The 18,118-nt window shown below is 42.9% G+C and overlaps 1 protein-coding gene across 1 annotated transcript in view; it reads right to left on the bottom strand.

Annotated features, from left to right (window-relative positions):
• The window catches only part of VPS13B (vacuolar protein sorting 13 homolog B), a 968,736-nt gene that overhangs the window by 95,026 nt on the left and 855,592 nt on the right, over window positions 1-18,118 (bottom strand). The window contains exon 44 of the mRNA XM_066578394.1: window positions 1,329-1,484. Coding sequence (XP_066434491.1) covers window positions 1,329-1,484 — 156 coding nt within the window. The remainder of the gene's footprint in view (window positions 1-1,328; window positions 1,485-18,118) is intronic.

The following is an 18,118-nucleotide window of genomic DNA, read 5'->3' on the forward strand; positions in this document are numbered from 1 at the left end:
TGTGTAGACTTTTTTTATATCCACCGTGTATGTGTATATATATATATATATATATATATATATATGTCCTCCACTTTAATGGAAAATCTCACTGTATAGCTCTCTGCTAGTGAAGAGCTTGGGCCAGCACTTTGTCAGTTCAACTCTACTGAAGCGACAGGAAGTTGAAACGGTCTGCTTCTGTCAATGAAAAATAGCGGTCAAAGTGAGCCGAATCACCAGCTAATGACAGGACATACCAAAACATAAATATGGGGATCTTTGTTTCCAGGTATTCCAGTGATGGTAGGTTAATCAGAGTATACATATGTGGCATTGGTATATACAGAAATGTGAGAAGATTTTTGTTTAATCTATTACATTGCATTAGAAATAGAAAAAAATGAAGAAAATTTGAGTTTTCTACTATTTCTGCCTATTTTTCTTTATATAAAATCAAGAGAGACTGGCCCTGTTCTGGTTCCATAAGAAAGTTCAATGTATGCCACAAAAAAATTATGTATCAAATAACCCAAATATTAACCCTTAGAATGTGTTGTTTTGAAAATATAAAAAAAGTTGATGTGGACATTTAGGCATCAAAGACCTTCGTCATGAAGGGGTTAAGGTTCGTGCGCCATAATTGTGGTGTAAAAAAGTTGCATATTATGGTGCACACCAGAGTTGTCAGAATTTGCAATGCTTTGCCCCGTTTATGCACCTTTCCAAAAAGGCAAGGGAAAAGGGGAGGGGCCTAAGGGAGCACAGGTTTCTATGGCCGACACATTTACAATAAATTACATCTGGAAAAAAAATGTATGTGATGCAGTTTACTTTTTTTTTTTTTTTTACGGAATATCCCTAATTGGGAAGCATAGTACATATTTTCAAATACCAAAAAATCACAGAGGTGCTAAAAAAAGATGCACAAAGACACAACTCGCAGAAAATGAAGCCAGATACAAGATATATACTGCAGGGGGGGCTCAATCGCCATATACGCTGGTAGCATGCAGCAAGCCAGATTGCAATATAGAGGAACAAAACGTATTGTTAGCGGTCACCCCTCCCCCACCCTGGGTTAGGCTGACTGGCTGCCCATTAGTCTGCACATTTACATTTTGCTCCTCTACATTGCAATCTGGCTTGCTGCATGCTACCAGGGTATATGGCGATTGAGCCTTCCCTGCAGTATATATTTGGTATCTGGCTTCATACTTTCCAATACAGTTTAAAAATATTTGCCTACAGTGCAGAATATGCTGCTGGACAATAATTTTAACAAGCCAACAGATAAAAATAACTAAAAATAATGTGTTTCTATAAGCAGATAATGGATATAGACATACTTGTTTTTGCACCCCATTCAGCTGCCGGACTTTAATAATTAGCGTTGCAGTCCTCCCCTTGTACTGAATGGTTCGGATGAATGTCCCAGCATTGTCCACGTTGAAAGGTTCAGACCAGCGCCAGTTTCCCCAGCCTTCAATACAGATGTGCAGCAGCTGCAGGGAGATACGACATCCATTAGAAGCATGGGATCATAAATACATTGCATTCTGTCATTAAGGATTCATTATCATTCTTGTTAAAGATTTAGGCTTTTTAGCTTCCTGAGGGGAAAAATAGTTTAACCCCTTTGTGGACACACAATACGTTATATTATTCTTTGTGGACACACAATACGTTATATTATTCTTTGTGGACACACAATATGTTATATTATTCTTTGGGGACACACAATACATTATATTATGAAGTAGTGTAATTAGTATTGCACTTATGCTTTTAAATTTACTCTTTAAAAGTCTGGATTTTCTTTTTTTTAATTAAATATTTCTTAGCATATTAGACCCCCTGTCCATGGACAATACAGTATATTATTGCGTTATCTGGGGGGGGAAATCCGCATGCGGGGAATGCAGTGAACGCTTTTCACATGTTAACTATGAAAAGCACAGCCTGATCAACACGAGCGAAAAATTGCCGCGATTCTCTGCTTGCGTATAAAAATCACAGAATTCCGCAATGAACCTATTATTAATGATCGGTTTATCGCGGAAAATCGTGGTGACTTTAGTGTTCTCCCGCGGCGGAAATCCACTGCGGGAAAACGCTACGCCCGTGGACAGGTGGCCTTAATGCTAAAATTTACCTAAAAAAAGAGAAGCAACCTTTTCATTTATATTTAAATCCCCCCCCCCACACACACACACTTTATATCAATATAATTCATTTATTGCATAGGACAGATTTAGTAAACATTAACTTGACATTTAACGTATGATAATAACTTAGATACAGGGAGTCTCAAAAGTGTAGAAACACCCATATAGAATGAAAACGGTTTGGCAGACGGTGATGCAATTTTGCATACAAGCTGTGAAGGAAGGAAGAAACCCATTAGGCCATGTTTTCAATATGATGGCAATTTTGAATGCTGCCATGTTCGATTTACTTGTAATTCTTCCAGTGAGAATAGAGGTGTGTGATATATCGAACTGGCAGGGTATTTCACCAGAAAAACAATGGCATGCTTCATCTTTCATAACTTCATTCATTCTCATGTAACACAGTGATTTTTCTTTATTAAGGCAACGTGAATGAAGGTGTTCGAGACGTTGAGATTGTCCTTATGTCATGTGAACGAAACACAAGTGTCATCGCTGCAGATTTCAAACACCACCACCCAACCAGACCTCCCATTACACACAGTGCAGTTGGCAAACGTTCCTAATTCCAAGAAACAGGTTGTGTCGCTGATAAACCAAACTTTGGATGACTAAAAACGGTTACTGATGAATGAGACCAGAACAACGGTTGCTGATGCTTGAAGTTAGTGACATGGCCTAGCAGGTTTCTCCCTTCCCCTGCAGCTTGTATGCTACATTACATCAACGTCCGCCAAACTGTTTTCATTCTATATGGGTGTTTCCACACAGTTTTTTACGTTTTTTGACATGTCAGAGAGGCATGTCAAAAGTTTTGATCAGTGGGGGTCCCGCTGGGGAGACACATGTTAATCGCTAAAATGAAGGGACTACAGCACTCTGTGGCCCTTCAGTTGTCATCATTGCTTGTTGGCAACTCTTGGCAGCTGAAGACGAACGCACAGATGTCTACAGAAGTCTATGCATTTGTCTTCGACTGCTGAGAGAAGCCAACAAGCAAGAAAGACGGCCGAAGGGGAGCAGCGTTCAGATGAGAGCTGCAGCCTCTTCATATCAGCGAAGGTCTCAGTAGCAAGACCCCTACTAATGAAAACGTTTGACATGTCGCTCTGATCTGTCAAAAGTTTTTAAAAAGTGGATTAACTCTTTAATACTCACATCTGAGTCTAGCTACAATTCTCTCCAAGAGAAAGTCATCTGAGAGCTAAAGGCCCTGATTTATTAAGATTGGTGTTTCCTGCACCCGTCTTAATATAAAGGATGCAGTGAAATTATTAAAAGGCAGAACTAATTAATAAATTTGGTGCACCTTTTGCAGTCCAGGCACCAGGAAATAAAACGTAATCAGCTATGAGCTGGCATAAATTTGAATCAAAATTAACACTAGTAAAAGTACGTTCTCTGTACATGTCACGTGCTAAGGGTTGTCTAACTAAATGCAGGAGACATTTTTTTGAATTCGGCAACAAGCCCAGCCGGACCCTGGCCCGAGCCCTGAGGAAGGAGAGGACACGTTCCTACATTCCAAAAATCTCCTCCCCATCAGGAGATAACCTCCACCTGCCACAACAGATAGCAGAAGCGTTCCGGGACTACTATCACTCCCTATACAACCTATCCCCACCCATTTCAGAGCACGAACACATTGCACGGAGAGAAACAATTCACTCCTATATCCTAAACTCAGGTCTGCCACATCTCCCACAGGAAGTAGTCCAGGCGCTGGAATCACCCATCTCACCAGAAGAACTAGCCCAGGCATTAAAAGAATCACAGACAGGGAAAGCCCCGGCCCAGATGGTTTCACCCTCGCATACTATAAGGCCTCCTTCCCACGAGCGTGACGGGCTCCGCCGCGTAATATTACGCTGTGAAGCCCGTCACGGCGCCCCCCAGAGCCCCTATACTTACCTGCGGGAGATAGCGTGAAATCGCTTCCCCGCCCACCGCCGCCGCGTCACCGCGCGTCACCGCCCGTCACCGCCCACCGCCCTCGCGTCACCAGCCGTGTCACGTGCACGGCCGGCCGTGTCACGTGACGCGGCCGGACCGCGTCATTTGGCGTCATATGACGCTCGGCGGTGGGCGGGAAAGCGTTTTTTCACGCTATCTCCCGCTGGTTACAGCGGGAGATAGCGTGAATGGACGGCTTCCATTGACTGCAATGGAAGCCGTCAGTGCGTACAGCCCGTCCTCACCCGCAGAAAATAGAGCATGCTGCGGGTGAGGACGGGAGAAATCGCGGTGCGTAATTCCGCGGTGGAATTACGCATCGTGAGCATTGTGCTATTAGGTTCAATAGAACCTAATAGCTGCGGGCAACGCAGCGGATTTTCGCCGCGAATTACGCGGCGGAAATCCGTTCGTGGGAAGGAGGCCTAAGACCTTTTATGATGCCCTATCCCCTCACTTCCTCCGGGCCTTCAATTCCCTCCCTGCAGGTGCCAGCTTACCAAGGGACACCTTGAAAGCTTTCATCACAGTAATCCCAAAGGAGGGGAAAGATCCCTCCCAATGCCAGAGTTACCGCCCCATATCCCTCCTAAACGTAAATTTAAAAATCTTTTCGAAAATCCTCGCCACTCGTCTTTCACCACTCCTCCGTGACGTTATACACGGAGATCAGGCGGGCTTTGTGTCATTGAGAGAAGCAAGAGATAACACTATCAAGGCCATCAACATCATTCATCAGGCAAAAAAAACATCCACACCCATATGCCTCCTGTCCACAGACGCGGACAAAGCCTTTGATAGAATCAATTGGGATTTCCTGCAAGCAACCCTAGGGTACTTAGGTTTAGGCCAGAACATGATGCGCTGGATATCCAGTCTATACTCCTTCCCCTCAGCAGTGGTCAAAGCAAACGGTCAATTCTCCACGCCATTCCTAATCTCAAACGGCACGCGACAAGGTTGCCCTCTTTCTCCTCTCCTTTTTGTCTTGTGCTTGGAGCCACTCCTCGCTCATATTAGGGCCAATACCAACATTGGGGGAGTTCAGTTAGGGGGCTCCACGCACAAAGTAGCCGCATACGCAGACGACCTATTGTTCTTCCTCTCAACCCCCCTTATCTCCCTCCCAAATCTCCTAAACGAACTCCGCATATACGGCGGGTTATCAAACTTTAAGATTAACTACCAAAAATCCGCCGCACTCCACATATCTTTATCAAGCTCTTTATTCTCGGAACTAAAAGACTCTTTCTCCTTTCGCTGGGCTAGTGACAATATCAAATATTTGGGTGTCTATCTAACCACAGATACCTCCAACCTCTACACAGCCAACTACCCAAGTCTATTAAATAACATTAAAAGGGATCTGACATTATGGAACAAAGGCCTGTTCTCTTGGTTCGGTAGATGCTCAATAGTTAAGATGAATATCTTGCCCAGAATACTCTACATTCTCCAAGCATTGCCTATTCACATCCCAAGATCATTTTTCCGACTCTTAAACTCACTACTCTCAAGATTTGTTTGGGCAGACAAACCTCCCCGCATAGCCCGTCACGCCTTGACGAGACCCAAAGAGAGAGGGGGACTAGGCCTACCAGATATGATGGCCTATCACCAAGCCTCTCATTTACTACGGGTGGTTGACTGGCACAGGCACATAGAGCTCAAGCAGTGGGTATCACTGAAACAGACGTTCTCCCCGGTGCCCCTGACCGTTTTACCCTGGATACAGGGGAATATCCCCGTAGAAGCCAGTTCACACCCCACAGTGGGCCCTACTCTTAGGGTCCTCTCCCGAATCTTCACTAACCAGGGCATATCACCCAGGCCCTCCCCAATGTTTCCCATACTGGGGAATCCAGATTTCCCATCTAGTACAGAGGGAGGGGGGTTCTACCAATGGATACGGAACTGGAGATCTAGAGCGATCCACTTTATATCAGAGGGGCAATGGTTGTCAGCAGACGCATTAGCAAATGTTACAGAACCTACGCCACTGACATACTGGCAAATCTTTCAAATCAGACACTTTCTCATATCTCTACCCCCTGCCCTGGGATTCTCTAGAGCAAAAACTCCTTTTGAGCAACTCTGCTGTGGGTCAGGTCCCTCACGCCACACCCTCTCACAGGTTTATAAGATACTAACCCTAGATACAGAGACACCACCACCATCATATGCGCTAGCTTGGGAGAGGGATCTGGCAATATCGTTTACACAAGAGCAACTAAGCAGAATCTACACCTTCACACATAAATCATCTATGTCAAGCAAGACACAGGAAACGGGTTTCAAGATTCTCTCGCGTTGGTACAGGGTGCCCTCCCGACTTCACAAAATGATACCCGCAGTGTCCCCTCTTTGCTGGAGATGTGGCACCTGTCAAGGGACTATATTGCACATATTCTGGGAGTGCCCAGCACTAGCAGGCTTCTGGTCTGAGGTATGGCGTATCTCCTCCAAATTCACGGAGCACATACTCCCAAACTCACCTGCATTTTTTCTATTACACCTCAGCGAGATTCCTCAGTACTCCTATAAGCGTTCAGTGGTGAGACATCTGGTTGACGCAGCACGAACATGCGCTCCAAAACTGTGGCAACAATCATCACCCCCCACTATCTCAATGTGGTTGCCCAAGGTCCGGGAGATTATGGAGATGGAGGACCTTACAGCCTCCATCAAACACACGCAGGACAAGTTCACAAAGACATGGTATCATTGGATTGAGTATCAGAATTCGGAGGAATTTAAGAACCTAAGCGCCTGATTAGCTCACTAGGCCGTAATCCTGTTGTGCTCCTGTTGTGCTTCTATGTTGTTTTTTTTTTGTTTTTTTTCCTTCTTCTCATTTCTCTCCCCTCACTTTCACTCTCCTTCTTCCCATCTATCTACTTCCGCCCCACAGGTGCCTCCCCCCCTACCCCCCCTCTTTCCCAGCCCTCGCTCCAACTACCTCTGGTTTCCAGGGAACTGGCAGACAACTCTCAAATAATTGAGACAGGGTGTTCAGATAAATAACACAGTTGCAGTTCTGATTAATCTCTACGTTGATTAAGCAATTAACCGGGTTAAGCACACACACGCTAATTACCAGAGCTGATGGAAATTACGAAAATGTGATCGTTGTGTTGTGATCGGACTATGTGGAAATGTTTTGTTTACCCTGAAAAGTTTAAAAATAAAGAATTAAAAAAAAAAAAAAAAAAAAAATTAACACTAGTTTCTGGTATAAATTATAGCAAAACTATTAGGCTTCATGTCCACAGGCAGATTTTTGCTGCTGAATCCAGAGCGTGCATTCCTGCTTCAGATTCTGCAGCAAAAGGCCTTCATAGCATGCTGTGGTAAAACGATCCTTTATGTCTACGAGCGGAAAACAATTGCGAATAAAAGATCTCAGCATGCTCCATTTTGCTGCGGTTCCCAGACGGAAGGCTTCCATTGAAGTCAATGGAAGCCGTTCCGATTCGCGGCCCGTCTGCAGGAATTTGAAAAAAAAAAAAAAGTACTGCGCATGTGTGCTGGCCGGCACTTCTGCACACATCCACAGTACAGAAAAAAGAAGACCCAGACAGGTACGCAGGGTCCTCGATCGCAGGTAGGGTCGGAATAAGCTGCGGGCTCCCGCGTACAGAATCCGACTCGCCCGTGGACAGGAGTCCGTAGGCTTCTGGAAGACACGCCATCTGCTAAGCCCCACCCACAGCAAAAAAAACTTTAAAGAGTCACTAACTGGTGTGCAAAAGGGCGTGCACCAAACTTTGGGACTTTTGTACAACAGAAAGCTGGTACAAGTGCCTTGATGGTTTCTTTCCAAAGAGTCTAGATGTTAGGCTGATACATTGTACCTGCACTGATATTTTGTAGCAAACTACCAGGAAAGAAGTTTGACTGATGATAAATTTAACTCATAACTTTCTTAAAATGGATACAATTGTAGCAAACTTTCAAACAATTGGCACATATTCACTGGCAGCGGTCACAACTGAAACACCATGAACCCCATTCAACAAAACTGTCATTGTTAGGCAGAGCAGCCAATCACAGTGCAGTGTTCATTTTTCTTGAGCTGGTTTAGCAAAAAAACTAGAAATAGTTAGACAGTAGTGACAACATGTCAGTTAAATGGTTGAATAATAATTGAAGGCCACTGGTAATAACCTTGTCATCAGCCTAAGACCAGAGATCATTGCAGGCCACCGTGGGTGGCTTGTTGAAGAGATGTCTGGCAGTTGTTCTGCAGCTATTCTCACTGTAATCTTATCAGTATTATTACTATGAGATATTCCAAGGTTTACTGCACTATTAAGTATTAAAAGATTTACGACACTGAGTGAAAGCCTGCTGATAAAATGGATTTGGATTCACACAGTAAACTCAAGTACACGTAGTGGAATTTGCCACTATTGTGCTGAGGGCTGTGTTGATGGTCACTGCTTCACTGCAGTACATTAAAACCCACCTACCATACTGCTTATTACTGCTACTTAAAGGGAATTTTCAACTGCAGTGGCTTCTTTGAGCAAGATATCATGTCCTGCCACACTGCAAAGATTACTCGGGAATGCATTGAGGAACATACTAAAAAGTTTAACCCCCTAGTGACGGCCCCATTGCCTTTTTAAGTCCTGCCTAAGTCCTCAGAGACGTAAAAATATGCTTTCCCTGAGGATTAAAGCCACGTGGGCTGTGGACGTGACAGCTCCATACTGTCGGCTCCTGGAGGTAGCCGACAATCAATGGATAACAGTGATCAACATAAAGTTAAAAAAAAGTTTAAAAAAGAATAAAAAAAAAAAAACAAGAAAAAAGGTTAAACAGTTTAAGTTTCATCACCCCTCACGGATCATATCCATGAGGAAAGGAAGAAATTACATACCTTAGGTCCCTTAGGCTTTATCCGTAGACCTTAACCTGGCTTTTGCGCACGCACCCATCGCCAATATGGCGGACACATGCGTAAAAGCCACAGACTGCCCGGGTAATTTAAAATCTCCCTGCTCCTGGCTACCAAACGTAGCAGAGAGCCTGGAGTTTTCACTGGGTTGCACATTACGCGTTCCCTTATTTGCCGCTATCCAATGGATAATGGCGATCACATAAAGCAAAAAAAAGTTAAAATTTCATCTCCGGTCATGAATCAGATTCATGAGGGGAGGTGAAATTACTTACCTAAGGTCTCCGGCGATCTTCCCTGACTGGATCTTTATCTGTGGACCTTTCCCCAACTTCAGCACATGCGCCTGTTGGCAAGATGGCGGATGCAAGCACAGAAGCTGGTGAAGCCTCAGGAAGTTTAAAGTCTCATTGCTACTAAAAGTAGCCAAGAGCCTGGAGCAGTGACCAAGGGAAAATTTCAAATCTCCTTGCTCCTGGCTAATAAAGGTAGCCGAGAGCCTGGAGCAGTGATTTAGGGCCACGGTGAGCGGCCCTTGGTCACGTGATCGCCATTGTCCAATGGCGATCACGTAAAAGTTAAAAACAGTTCAACTTCAATGCTCCTTTCGGTTTGGGCCCCGTTGTGCAAACAAACAGAAGATTAGGGCCACAATGGTTATGTTTCCGACCACAGGGCAAACAGGGGGATCCACTTTAGGGTGAAAGTCTTCATTCATATGTATGCTGTACACAAAAAAAACATTTATTAAAATGACACAATTGCCAAAAAATGAAAATCGTAATTTTTTTCCTTCTGCTTTGCTTAGATCCATTCAAAAACTGAGGGGTCAAAATAAGCAGTACACCCCTAGCTGAATACGTTAAGGGGTCTAGTTTTCAAAATGAGGTCATTTGTGGGGGTTTTCTGTCGTTTAGCCGCTCAAGGGCTCTACAAGTGTGTGATGGGGCCTAAAATCACCTTCAAGCAAAATGTCTGGAAACCTTTGTGTATGAGAAAAGTCTGCAAAAAAATTATACACTTATCGTTTTTTTGGCATTGAGTGTTTCCTTCTCATGTATTTAGAAAGCCTCAGACTTGGTTTGTAGGCCTTTCTGCATTCAAGTTTCATGCCCAGAGTGTTCCCAGTACAGATCAAGTGGTCTCTCTCATGAATGTGCTCAGAACAAGCTTTCCCACCTCCTCTCTCCTCTTTCAGAGGCTGTGTAGCATAACCACACCTACTCAGCACTACACAGCTATCTCTCCACTCTTCCTCTGAGTATCTGTTAGTCCTGTTCCCCCTCACTGCTGATAAGAGCGTACAATTCACCTGGAGAAAATTACAGCCCTCTGTAATAGTAGATTTCTTTGCTCTCTGTCCTCCAGATTGCATCCACCATCCCCCCATCACTGTCATACAGCTCTCTGTAATAGCTCAGTCAAAAAGCATTGAATGCATGTTCACAACAGTGGAGCAGGCTAGGGGAGGAGCTGTCAGTTTACTCTAACATAATTTGCTAATAGCTCAGTCCTGCAGTCAGCAGTGTCTTGGTAAACATTACAGCATAGACATCAAATAACCAATTAGAAATTTTTAATGAAAACCAATTACAAAAAGTCTTCATTTCCCAAAACACATTGATTTAAAATAGAGTGCAAGGGTGTACATAGCCTTTAAAAGGGCACATTCAAAGGTTTTTTTGCAGTCCTTGCCTTGATGGGTCACAGTTGTTTAGGTGGCATGAAGGGCACCAAAACAATATTAGGCATGTGGTTTTAATATTATAGCTAATCAGTGTATAAAGCACATGCATGCAAAATTATACTGCACAGTAGATCTAAGTGGGCTAATGTACAGTACCACATACAGCCATACATACGGACAATCTGTTGTGCCTGGCTAAACATTGATACTGTAGGCTGTAACCCTTTTAACCTGCTGATTTTGGGAATCCAGTAGTCACACGCCCACCATTCATACAATGATGGCCTCACAGTGAACAAGCAGTCCGATTGAGCAAATGAGCAGAAGGTGAGCAGATCGTTTTGCTGGAAAAGTTTTAGTATAATTTGTAGTTTATTTATTTAAATTCCTGTTTATTCTGGGCTTAGGAAATCTAATGGGCGTTCCTACTTAGTGACGAACCGCTAGCTCTGTATATACACTTATATTGGGAAGGTTGTCAATCACCGGTCAGGTGATATAGAAGTCAGCGTGTCACCTGACCGGGACTTAGTAGCGGTGCAGTGCACTCTTGGTTCTTCAGTGACAGCACAGTATCCGGATGTAAAGAGGAGTGCTGTTTAGAATGAAATCAGCTATGGATCCGTAGCCAATTTCAAGTCAAATTCTGCACCAACAGAGGGGATTTTGACTTTGTTTTTAAAGCTGAAATGCTGCGGATTTTTCCGTAGAATTTTCTGCTGTGGAAAATCCACAGCATTTCTGCTGAACGTGAACATACCTTTAGGAATCTGGTCTCTGATGTTTAAGTGGAAGTTATTGTTACACTGTTCTTATTTCACCAGGACAATAATGATCCTAAGAAATATGAGTGGGAATATTATTATAAACGTTATCATCCTAGTCTACAGCATATGAATGTTTAACTTCCTATGGAATTCAGATTGTTTCCAGCATATGGAATGGTTTCAGGGGACAGCTGTTTAATATCTTAAGTAACTAATTGAATAAATGTGTCCACATAGGATTGATGGACAGAATCGTCCAAAAAAAAGAAAAGAAAAGATAAAATTGACAAAAATCACAGTGGGAAGGTCAAAAGAGAGAAACTTTAGATCCTTTACACCAGTTGCTGATCAGAATGTGTTTTGTAACAGAGTATGCAGTATTTATTGTCAGAGAAGCATAGAATAGTAGAGTTGGAAGGGACCTCCAGGGTCATCGGGTCCAACCCCCTGCTCAGTGCAGGATTCACTAAGTCATCCCAGAGAGATATTTGTCCAGCCTCTGCTTGAACACTTCCATTGAAGGAGAACTCACCACCTCCCGTGGTAAACCTGTTCCACTCATTGATTACCCTACTGTCAGGAAGTTTTTTCTAATACCTAATTTGTGTCTCCTCCCTTTCAGTTTCATCCTATTGCTTCTAGCCTTTCCTTGTGCAAATGAGAATAGGGCTGATCCCTCTGCACTGTGACAGCCCTTCAGATATTTGTAGACAGTTATTAGGGCCTCATACCCACGGCGGGGTCAGATTCCGACTTCGAAATATCGCAGCGGATTCAGAACCAGCACCCTCCAGAGATCCTATACTCACCTCTCCGGATCCACCGCAAGTGTTTCGCCCGGCGAGCCGGCGCACAGTACAGCGGATTTTAACGATACTCTATGGGAGTCTATGCTCTTAGTTAGGAGAATAGGTCTTGAGGGACTAGAACCATTCCACAAGCCCCAAAGCTTGCAGAAAGTTTGACTGCATCGCTTGGGCTAGACTGTAGGGAATACATACTCGGCCCTCTGCTGCCTTTCTCTGATAGTAGAGCTACTGCCAAAGCATTTATTATGCCTTCTCTGTGCTACGTACTGTCCACTTAGCTTGTGACAGAGTTCCTAACCCTCGCTGCTCACTGCATGATAGGGTGTTTGTTACTCCTACACCCAATATAGCAAGGTTTAAGCAACAGTAGTCTTAGACAGCACTCTACTAAGTTGTCCTCTATCTAGACTCCTTAGGGTAAGGCTGTATGCTCAGTCTCCCCTACAAAGATTTCCCATCTCCTGATGACCCCCTGCAAGCAGCGGTGAAACGCGTCGAGTTAGTAGAGCAAGGAGAGCTTAGAATTTTGAGTTTTCAGTCATCATAGGGTGGGTCTATTTATCTGAGACCATGCGTTGGTGTCTCGGTTGGGGATATTGGTCCCAGTCTGGAACCATTGGGTCCAGATATCTATGAGAGATTTTCTCTCTCCTGATCACTTGTGTGAGTGTCGTCTATGTTCGCTTATCCTTCATGGAGCTTGTGCCTTTTATGTGCGTGTTCTTTTAATCTACTTCAATAAATAGTTCTTTTAACAAGTTTATTCTGTGAAAGGAATATAAAAGTCAGGCTCACAAGCCTGTAGTTTCCTGGATGCACCTTCTTCCCTTTTTTGAAGACAGAGACAACATTTGCCCTTTTTCAATCTTCTGAGACTTCTGTTCTCCAGGAATTTTCAAAGATTATGGCGAGTGGTTCAGCAATTACCTCTGCTGCTTCCTTTAGTATCCTAGGATGTAATTCTTCTGGACCATGAGACTTGAATTAATTTAAGTTAGCTATGTGTTCCCTCACCATCTCTCTGCTTATAGATAGCCTACATTCTTTTATTCCCCCAATATCACAGGGAATAACAGTTGATGTTCCATCTACTTTCTGAGAGAAAACAAATACAAAATAGAAATTTAAAAATTCGGCTTTCTCAACATCATTCTTAACCAATTCACCATTTTCATCTTGTAGGCATCCTATAGCATCTTTGACTTTTCTTTTGCTTTTGACATACCCCCCAAATCCTTTTTTTATTGCTTTTGGCCTCTGTTGCAAGCCTCAATTCATTATTAGCTTTAGCTTTTCTGACACTTGCCCTTCAGTTTCTGCAGACCGCATTATATTCTTCTTTAGACATTCTCCCCTCTTTCCATTTGCTAAACATTTTTCTTCCTTTTTAACATGTGTGCAAGTTTTGTGTACTGTTTATCCATCCTGGTTTCTTTAAATGCTTCCCATTCTTCCTTTTTTGGGGGATTGTTAACAATTGTACTTTGAGAATTTCTATCCTTAAGAACATCCAGCCATTGGATTCTTCCTACCTTCTTTCGGAGTCCATTAAAATCTGCCTTTCTGAAATCCAACCTTGAGGTCTGAATTTTCTCAGGTTTTCCTCCCTTTTTATCCAAAATTCAAGGATAGCATGATCACTGCCTCCTAAGGTCCCAGCCACCCTTACTTCCTCAACCATTTCCTCTCTGTCGGTAAGAATTAGGTCCAAGATAGCAGAACCCTTGTTTTCTCTTCTACCTTTTGGAAGATAAAGTTGTCAGCAAGAGCGGATAAGAATTTGTTGGATCCATTACTTTTACCTGAGAGAGATTCCCAACAAATGTCTGGATAGTTAAAATCTCCCTTAATCACTATGTCATGCTTTTTTGAGAGCTTGGCCATCTGATGTAGAAAGAGTTCATCAATATTTTCTGCTTGTCCAGATGGCCTATAGTAAATGCCTACAAAAGTGTCCTTTCTGTTGTTCTCTCCTTGTATTCATACCCAAACAGTTTCTATAGAACTACCATGCTCTGAAGACTGAATCTCTGTGGAGATTAATGTTTTCCTAACATACAACGCAATACCTCCTCCCCTTTTTTTAGGTCTGTTTCTTATAAATAAGTCGTATCCTTCAAGCATTGTATTCCAATCATGTGTATCATTCCACCAAGTTTCCGTGATGCCTGTGACATCATATTTCTCTTCCTATGTTAGGAGCTCCAATTCTCCTTGTTTGTTTCCCATGCTCTGTGCATTTGTGTAAAAACATTTAAGTTTGTGATTTGTGTCTCTTGCTCCTCTACTTTCCTTCAAAATTTTTTGTCTCTGTTGTTTCTTTCCACTTCTAATAGCAAGGTTCTCAAATGTATTAATTAGCTGTATATTTTTACCTGGCCTTTTACTTCCCTTCCCATATTGTTCTAGTTAATGTGAACTAGAGTCAAAGATATAATATAAGTAACACAATTGTGCACTGCAACCAATCAGATCAAAGTTTCTGTCTAATCTGCAAAAAAAAAAAAAAATTGGTTGCTAGAAGTAACTGATCCACCTTTGTCCACTCAACCTTCAGATATGAATTGAATGGTGCATTTTGTGCTATATGCTTGTTAATGTAAGTGTCCCAAGATCTGTCCTCAGATGATAGCTTAACTAGTTACTAGAGATGAGCGAGCACCAAAATGCTCGAGTGCTCGTTACTCGAGTCGAACTTCCCGCGATGCTCGAGGGTTCGTTTCGAGTAACGAACCCCATTAAAGTCAATGGGCGACTCGAACATTTTTGTATATCGCCGATGCTCGCTAAGGTTTTCATTTGTGAAAATCTAAGAAATTCACGAAAGTGAGGGGAACGACACAGAAACGGATAGGGCAGGCGAGGGGCTACATGTTGGGCTGCATCTCAAGTTCCCAGGTCCCACTATTAAGCCACAATAGCGGCAAGAGTGGGCCCCCCCCCCCCCCCGCACTGTCAGCATAAAGATCGTTCTCCTCTGCCACAGCTGTTACAGCCGGCTCCATTGAAAGCAATGGGCTGCCGGCGAGCGCGGGATGAATTTTCGGGAAGGGCTTAAAAATATAAGCCCTTACCTGAAAATCATCCTAAAATGTGTAAAAAAAAAAAAAATGTATACTCACCTTTCCGCTGAAGCCGGAGTTCAGCCGCGTCTGGCCGGCAGTTCTCCTGAACTGCTCTGAGTAGTATTCAGCAGCCGGGGATTTAAAATCCCAGCCTGCTGAATGAGCTGCCTCTGATTTGTCACAGCCTCACCATTCAGAGGCAGCTCTCACTCACACCCATTCATGAATTCATGAATGGGTGAGTGCTGCCTCTGATTGACAGCTGAGAGCTGCCCCTGATTGGTCCCTGCGCTGAGCCAATCAGAGGCAGCACTCACCCCCATTCATGAATTCATGAATGGGTGTGAGTGAGAGCTGCCTCTGATTAGTGAGGCTGTGACCAATAAGAGGCAGCTCATTCAGCAGGCGGGGATTTTAAATCCCCGGCTGCTGAATACTATTTAGAGCAGTTCAGGAGAACTGCCGGCCAGACGCGGCTGAACTCCGGCTGCAGCGGAAAGGTGAGTATACATTTTTTTTAATTTTTACACATTTTAGGATGATTTTCAGGTAAGGGCTTATATTTTTAAGCCCTTCCCGAAAATTCATCCCGCGCTCGCCGGCAGCCCATTGCTTTCAATGGAGCCGGCTGTATTGCCGGCTCCATTGAATTCAATGGGCTAACATCGTTCTTTTCTGCCACAGTTGTTACAGCTATGGCAGAGGAGAACGATCTTTATGCTGACATATTTCTTTTTTTTTTTTTTTACACATTTTAGGATGATTTTCAGGTAAGGGCTTATATTTTTAAGCCCTTCCTGAAAATTCATCCTGAGATCGCCGGCAGCCCATTGCTTTCAATGGAGCCGGCTGTATTGCCGGCTCCATTGAATTCAATGGTCAGTGCTTGTTTAATCGAGACGAGTACCGCGTGGTGCTCGTCTCGAGTAACGAGCATCTCGAGCACCCTAATACTCGAACGAGCATCAAGCTCGGACGAGTATGCTCGCTCATCTCTACTAGTTACCCATGTTTTGTCTTAAGGCTCTTGCTGAGGTGAGATATTTACTAACAGGCAAATCATCTTTAGATGGTACTATGCAAATAAAATCCTTCCTTCTGGGGTGATCAGTAGAGATGAGCGAGCACCCAAATGCTCGGGTCCGCGTTATTCGAGTCAAGCTTTTCATTCAACTCTAGTGATCAGATTTACTGTTCTCCCAGGAATATTGCTGTGCCTATTAAGTAATCTAAAGCTGCAAAATAGAATCTTTATGTCCATAACTCCCAAATGTCCCTTTTGGAAGGATGGCTCTAATTTTTGCCCAAATCACTTTTTTAGGTAATTCATAAAATGTACTACATTGCTTTATGATTCCTAATTAAATATTACATCTCCACTTGTATATTATTTCGTGATATGATACAATTAAGATTCTAGTGCAATGAAATTTTTATCTATTCAGATTTATTTTATGACAAAGTAAAATACAATAAACCAGAAGTGTTTCTCTTTGATCAAAAAGTTAGTAGGTATGTAAAGCTTGGGGAAACTTTACATGGATGAGTTTCTCGCACAAGTTACGTCCGACAGTGATATGAATGGAACTTGCGTGTGTTAATAACACATAGATTTCAATGTGTTTATTCACATGAGCAATGCTGTGAGATTTCAAAATCGCTGCATGTCCTATATTTGGGCAATTCCTCGTAAAGGAAAAACACCTCATGCTAGCATCTAGGATCACAATTTTACAAGCACAATATCGGTCTGAGTTACACAGACAGATATCATGCTTGCCCTTAGGGTGGTTTCACACACAGATTTTTGTATTAGATAAAACAAAAAGAGCTGTTTGTGTGTACTTATTTGTAATGGTGTACATATCTTTGCTACTAGAGATGAGCGAGCATACTCGGTAAGACGATATACTCGAGAGAGCATCGCCTTTTTCGAGTACCTGCTGGCTCGTCCCTGAAGATTCGGGGGGCCGCGTACTCGAAAAAGGCATGCTCTCTCTCTCGAGTATATCGCCTTACCGAATATGCTCGCTCATCTCTAATTGCTACTGCTCCTTTGTAGTAACTGTGTCTTCACATAGCAATTTCAGCGCAGGATAAATAGATTCACTGTTGCTGCTGGCTCCAGTCCACACTACTGACCAACATAACTTTGATCGACATGTTTCCAAGGATCAAAACAAGGTCTAGAAGTGTAAACGTTTTTATCTTTAAATTAGAATATACTTACAGCGGCAAAGGGTTTCGCTATCACGACTGATAGCAAAACATGTGATGGCCTGGCAACGCTATTGGTCCTGATGGCAAAATTTGTTGCCACTGTATGTACCGATTTAAAAATAAAAATGTTCGTACTTACTTAGTTTGGATCCCTGGAAGTGCGCTAATGGAAACTCCATTGTTTCCACCTACACAGATTTTTGTGAAATGTTTTCACGTAATTTTTCAAGTCAAACCCAGAAGTTGATTAAAAAGAAATGGGAAGTATAAAGGAAGGACTTCTACTTCTTCCTGCTGGATCCACTTATGGCTTTGGCTCAAAAAAACTGCATCAAAAACCACAGAGGCATTTTTCGAAAATCTTCTGTATTTGAAACAACCCCAAATAACGCACTAGTATACTCACTAATGCATTCTCCCCCAAAGAGCATTTACATACTAAAGTCTACACTTATAAATGTGATATGAGAAAGTTCAGAACTCCACTATTATGAATTCTCCAAATAAGCAGCCCATAATTTCCATAGAGCCATGCTTTACCTCCATGAAGTTTGTTTTTTTGAT

The sequence above is a fragment of the Eleutherodactylus coqui genome, chromosome 9 (genome assembly GCF_035609145.1).
Source record: "Eleutherodactylus coqui strain aEleCoq1 chromosome 9, aEleCoq1.hap1, whole genome shotgun sequence".
NCBI classification, from domain to species: Eukaryota; Metazoa; Chordata; class Amphibia; order Anura; family Eleutherodactylidae; genus Eleutherodactylus; species Eleutherodactylus coqui.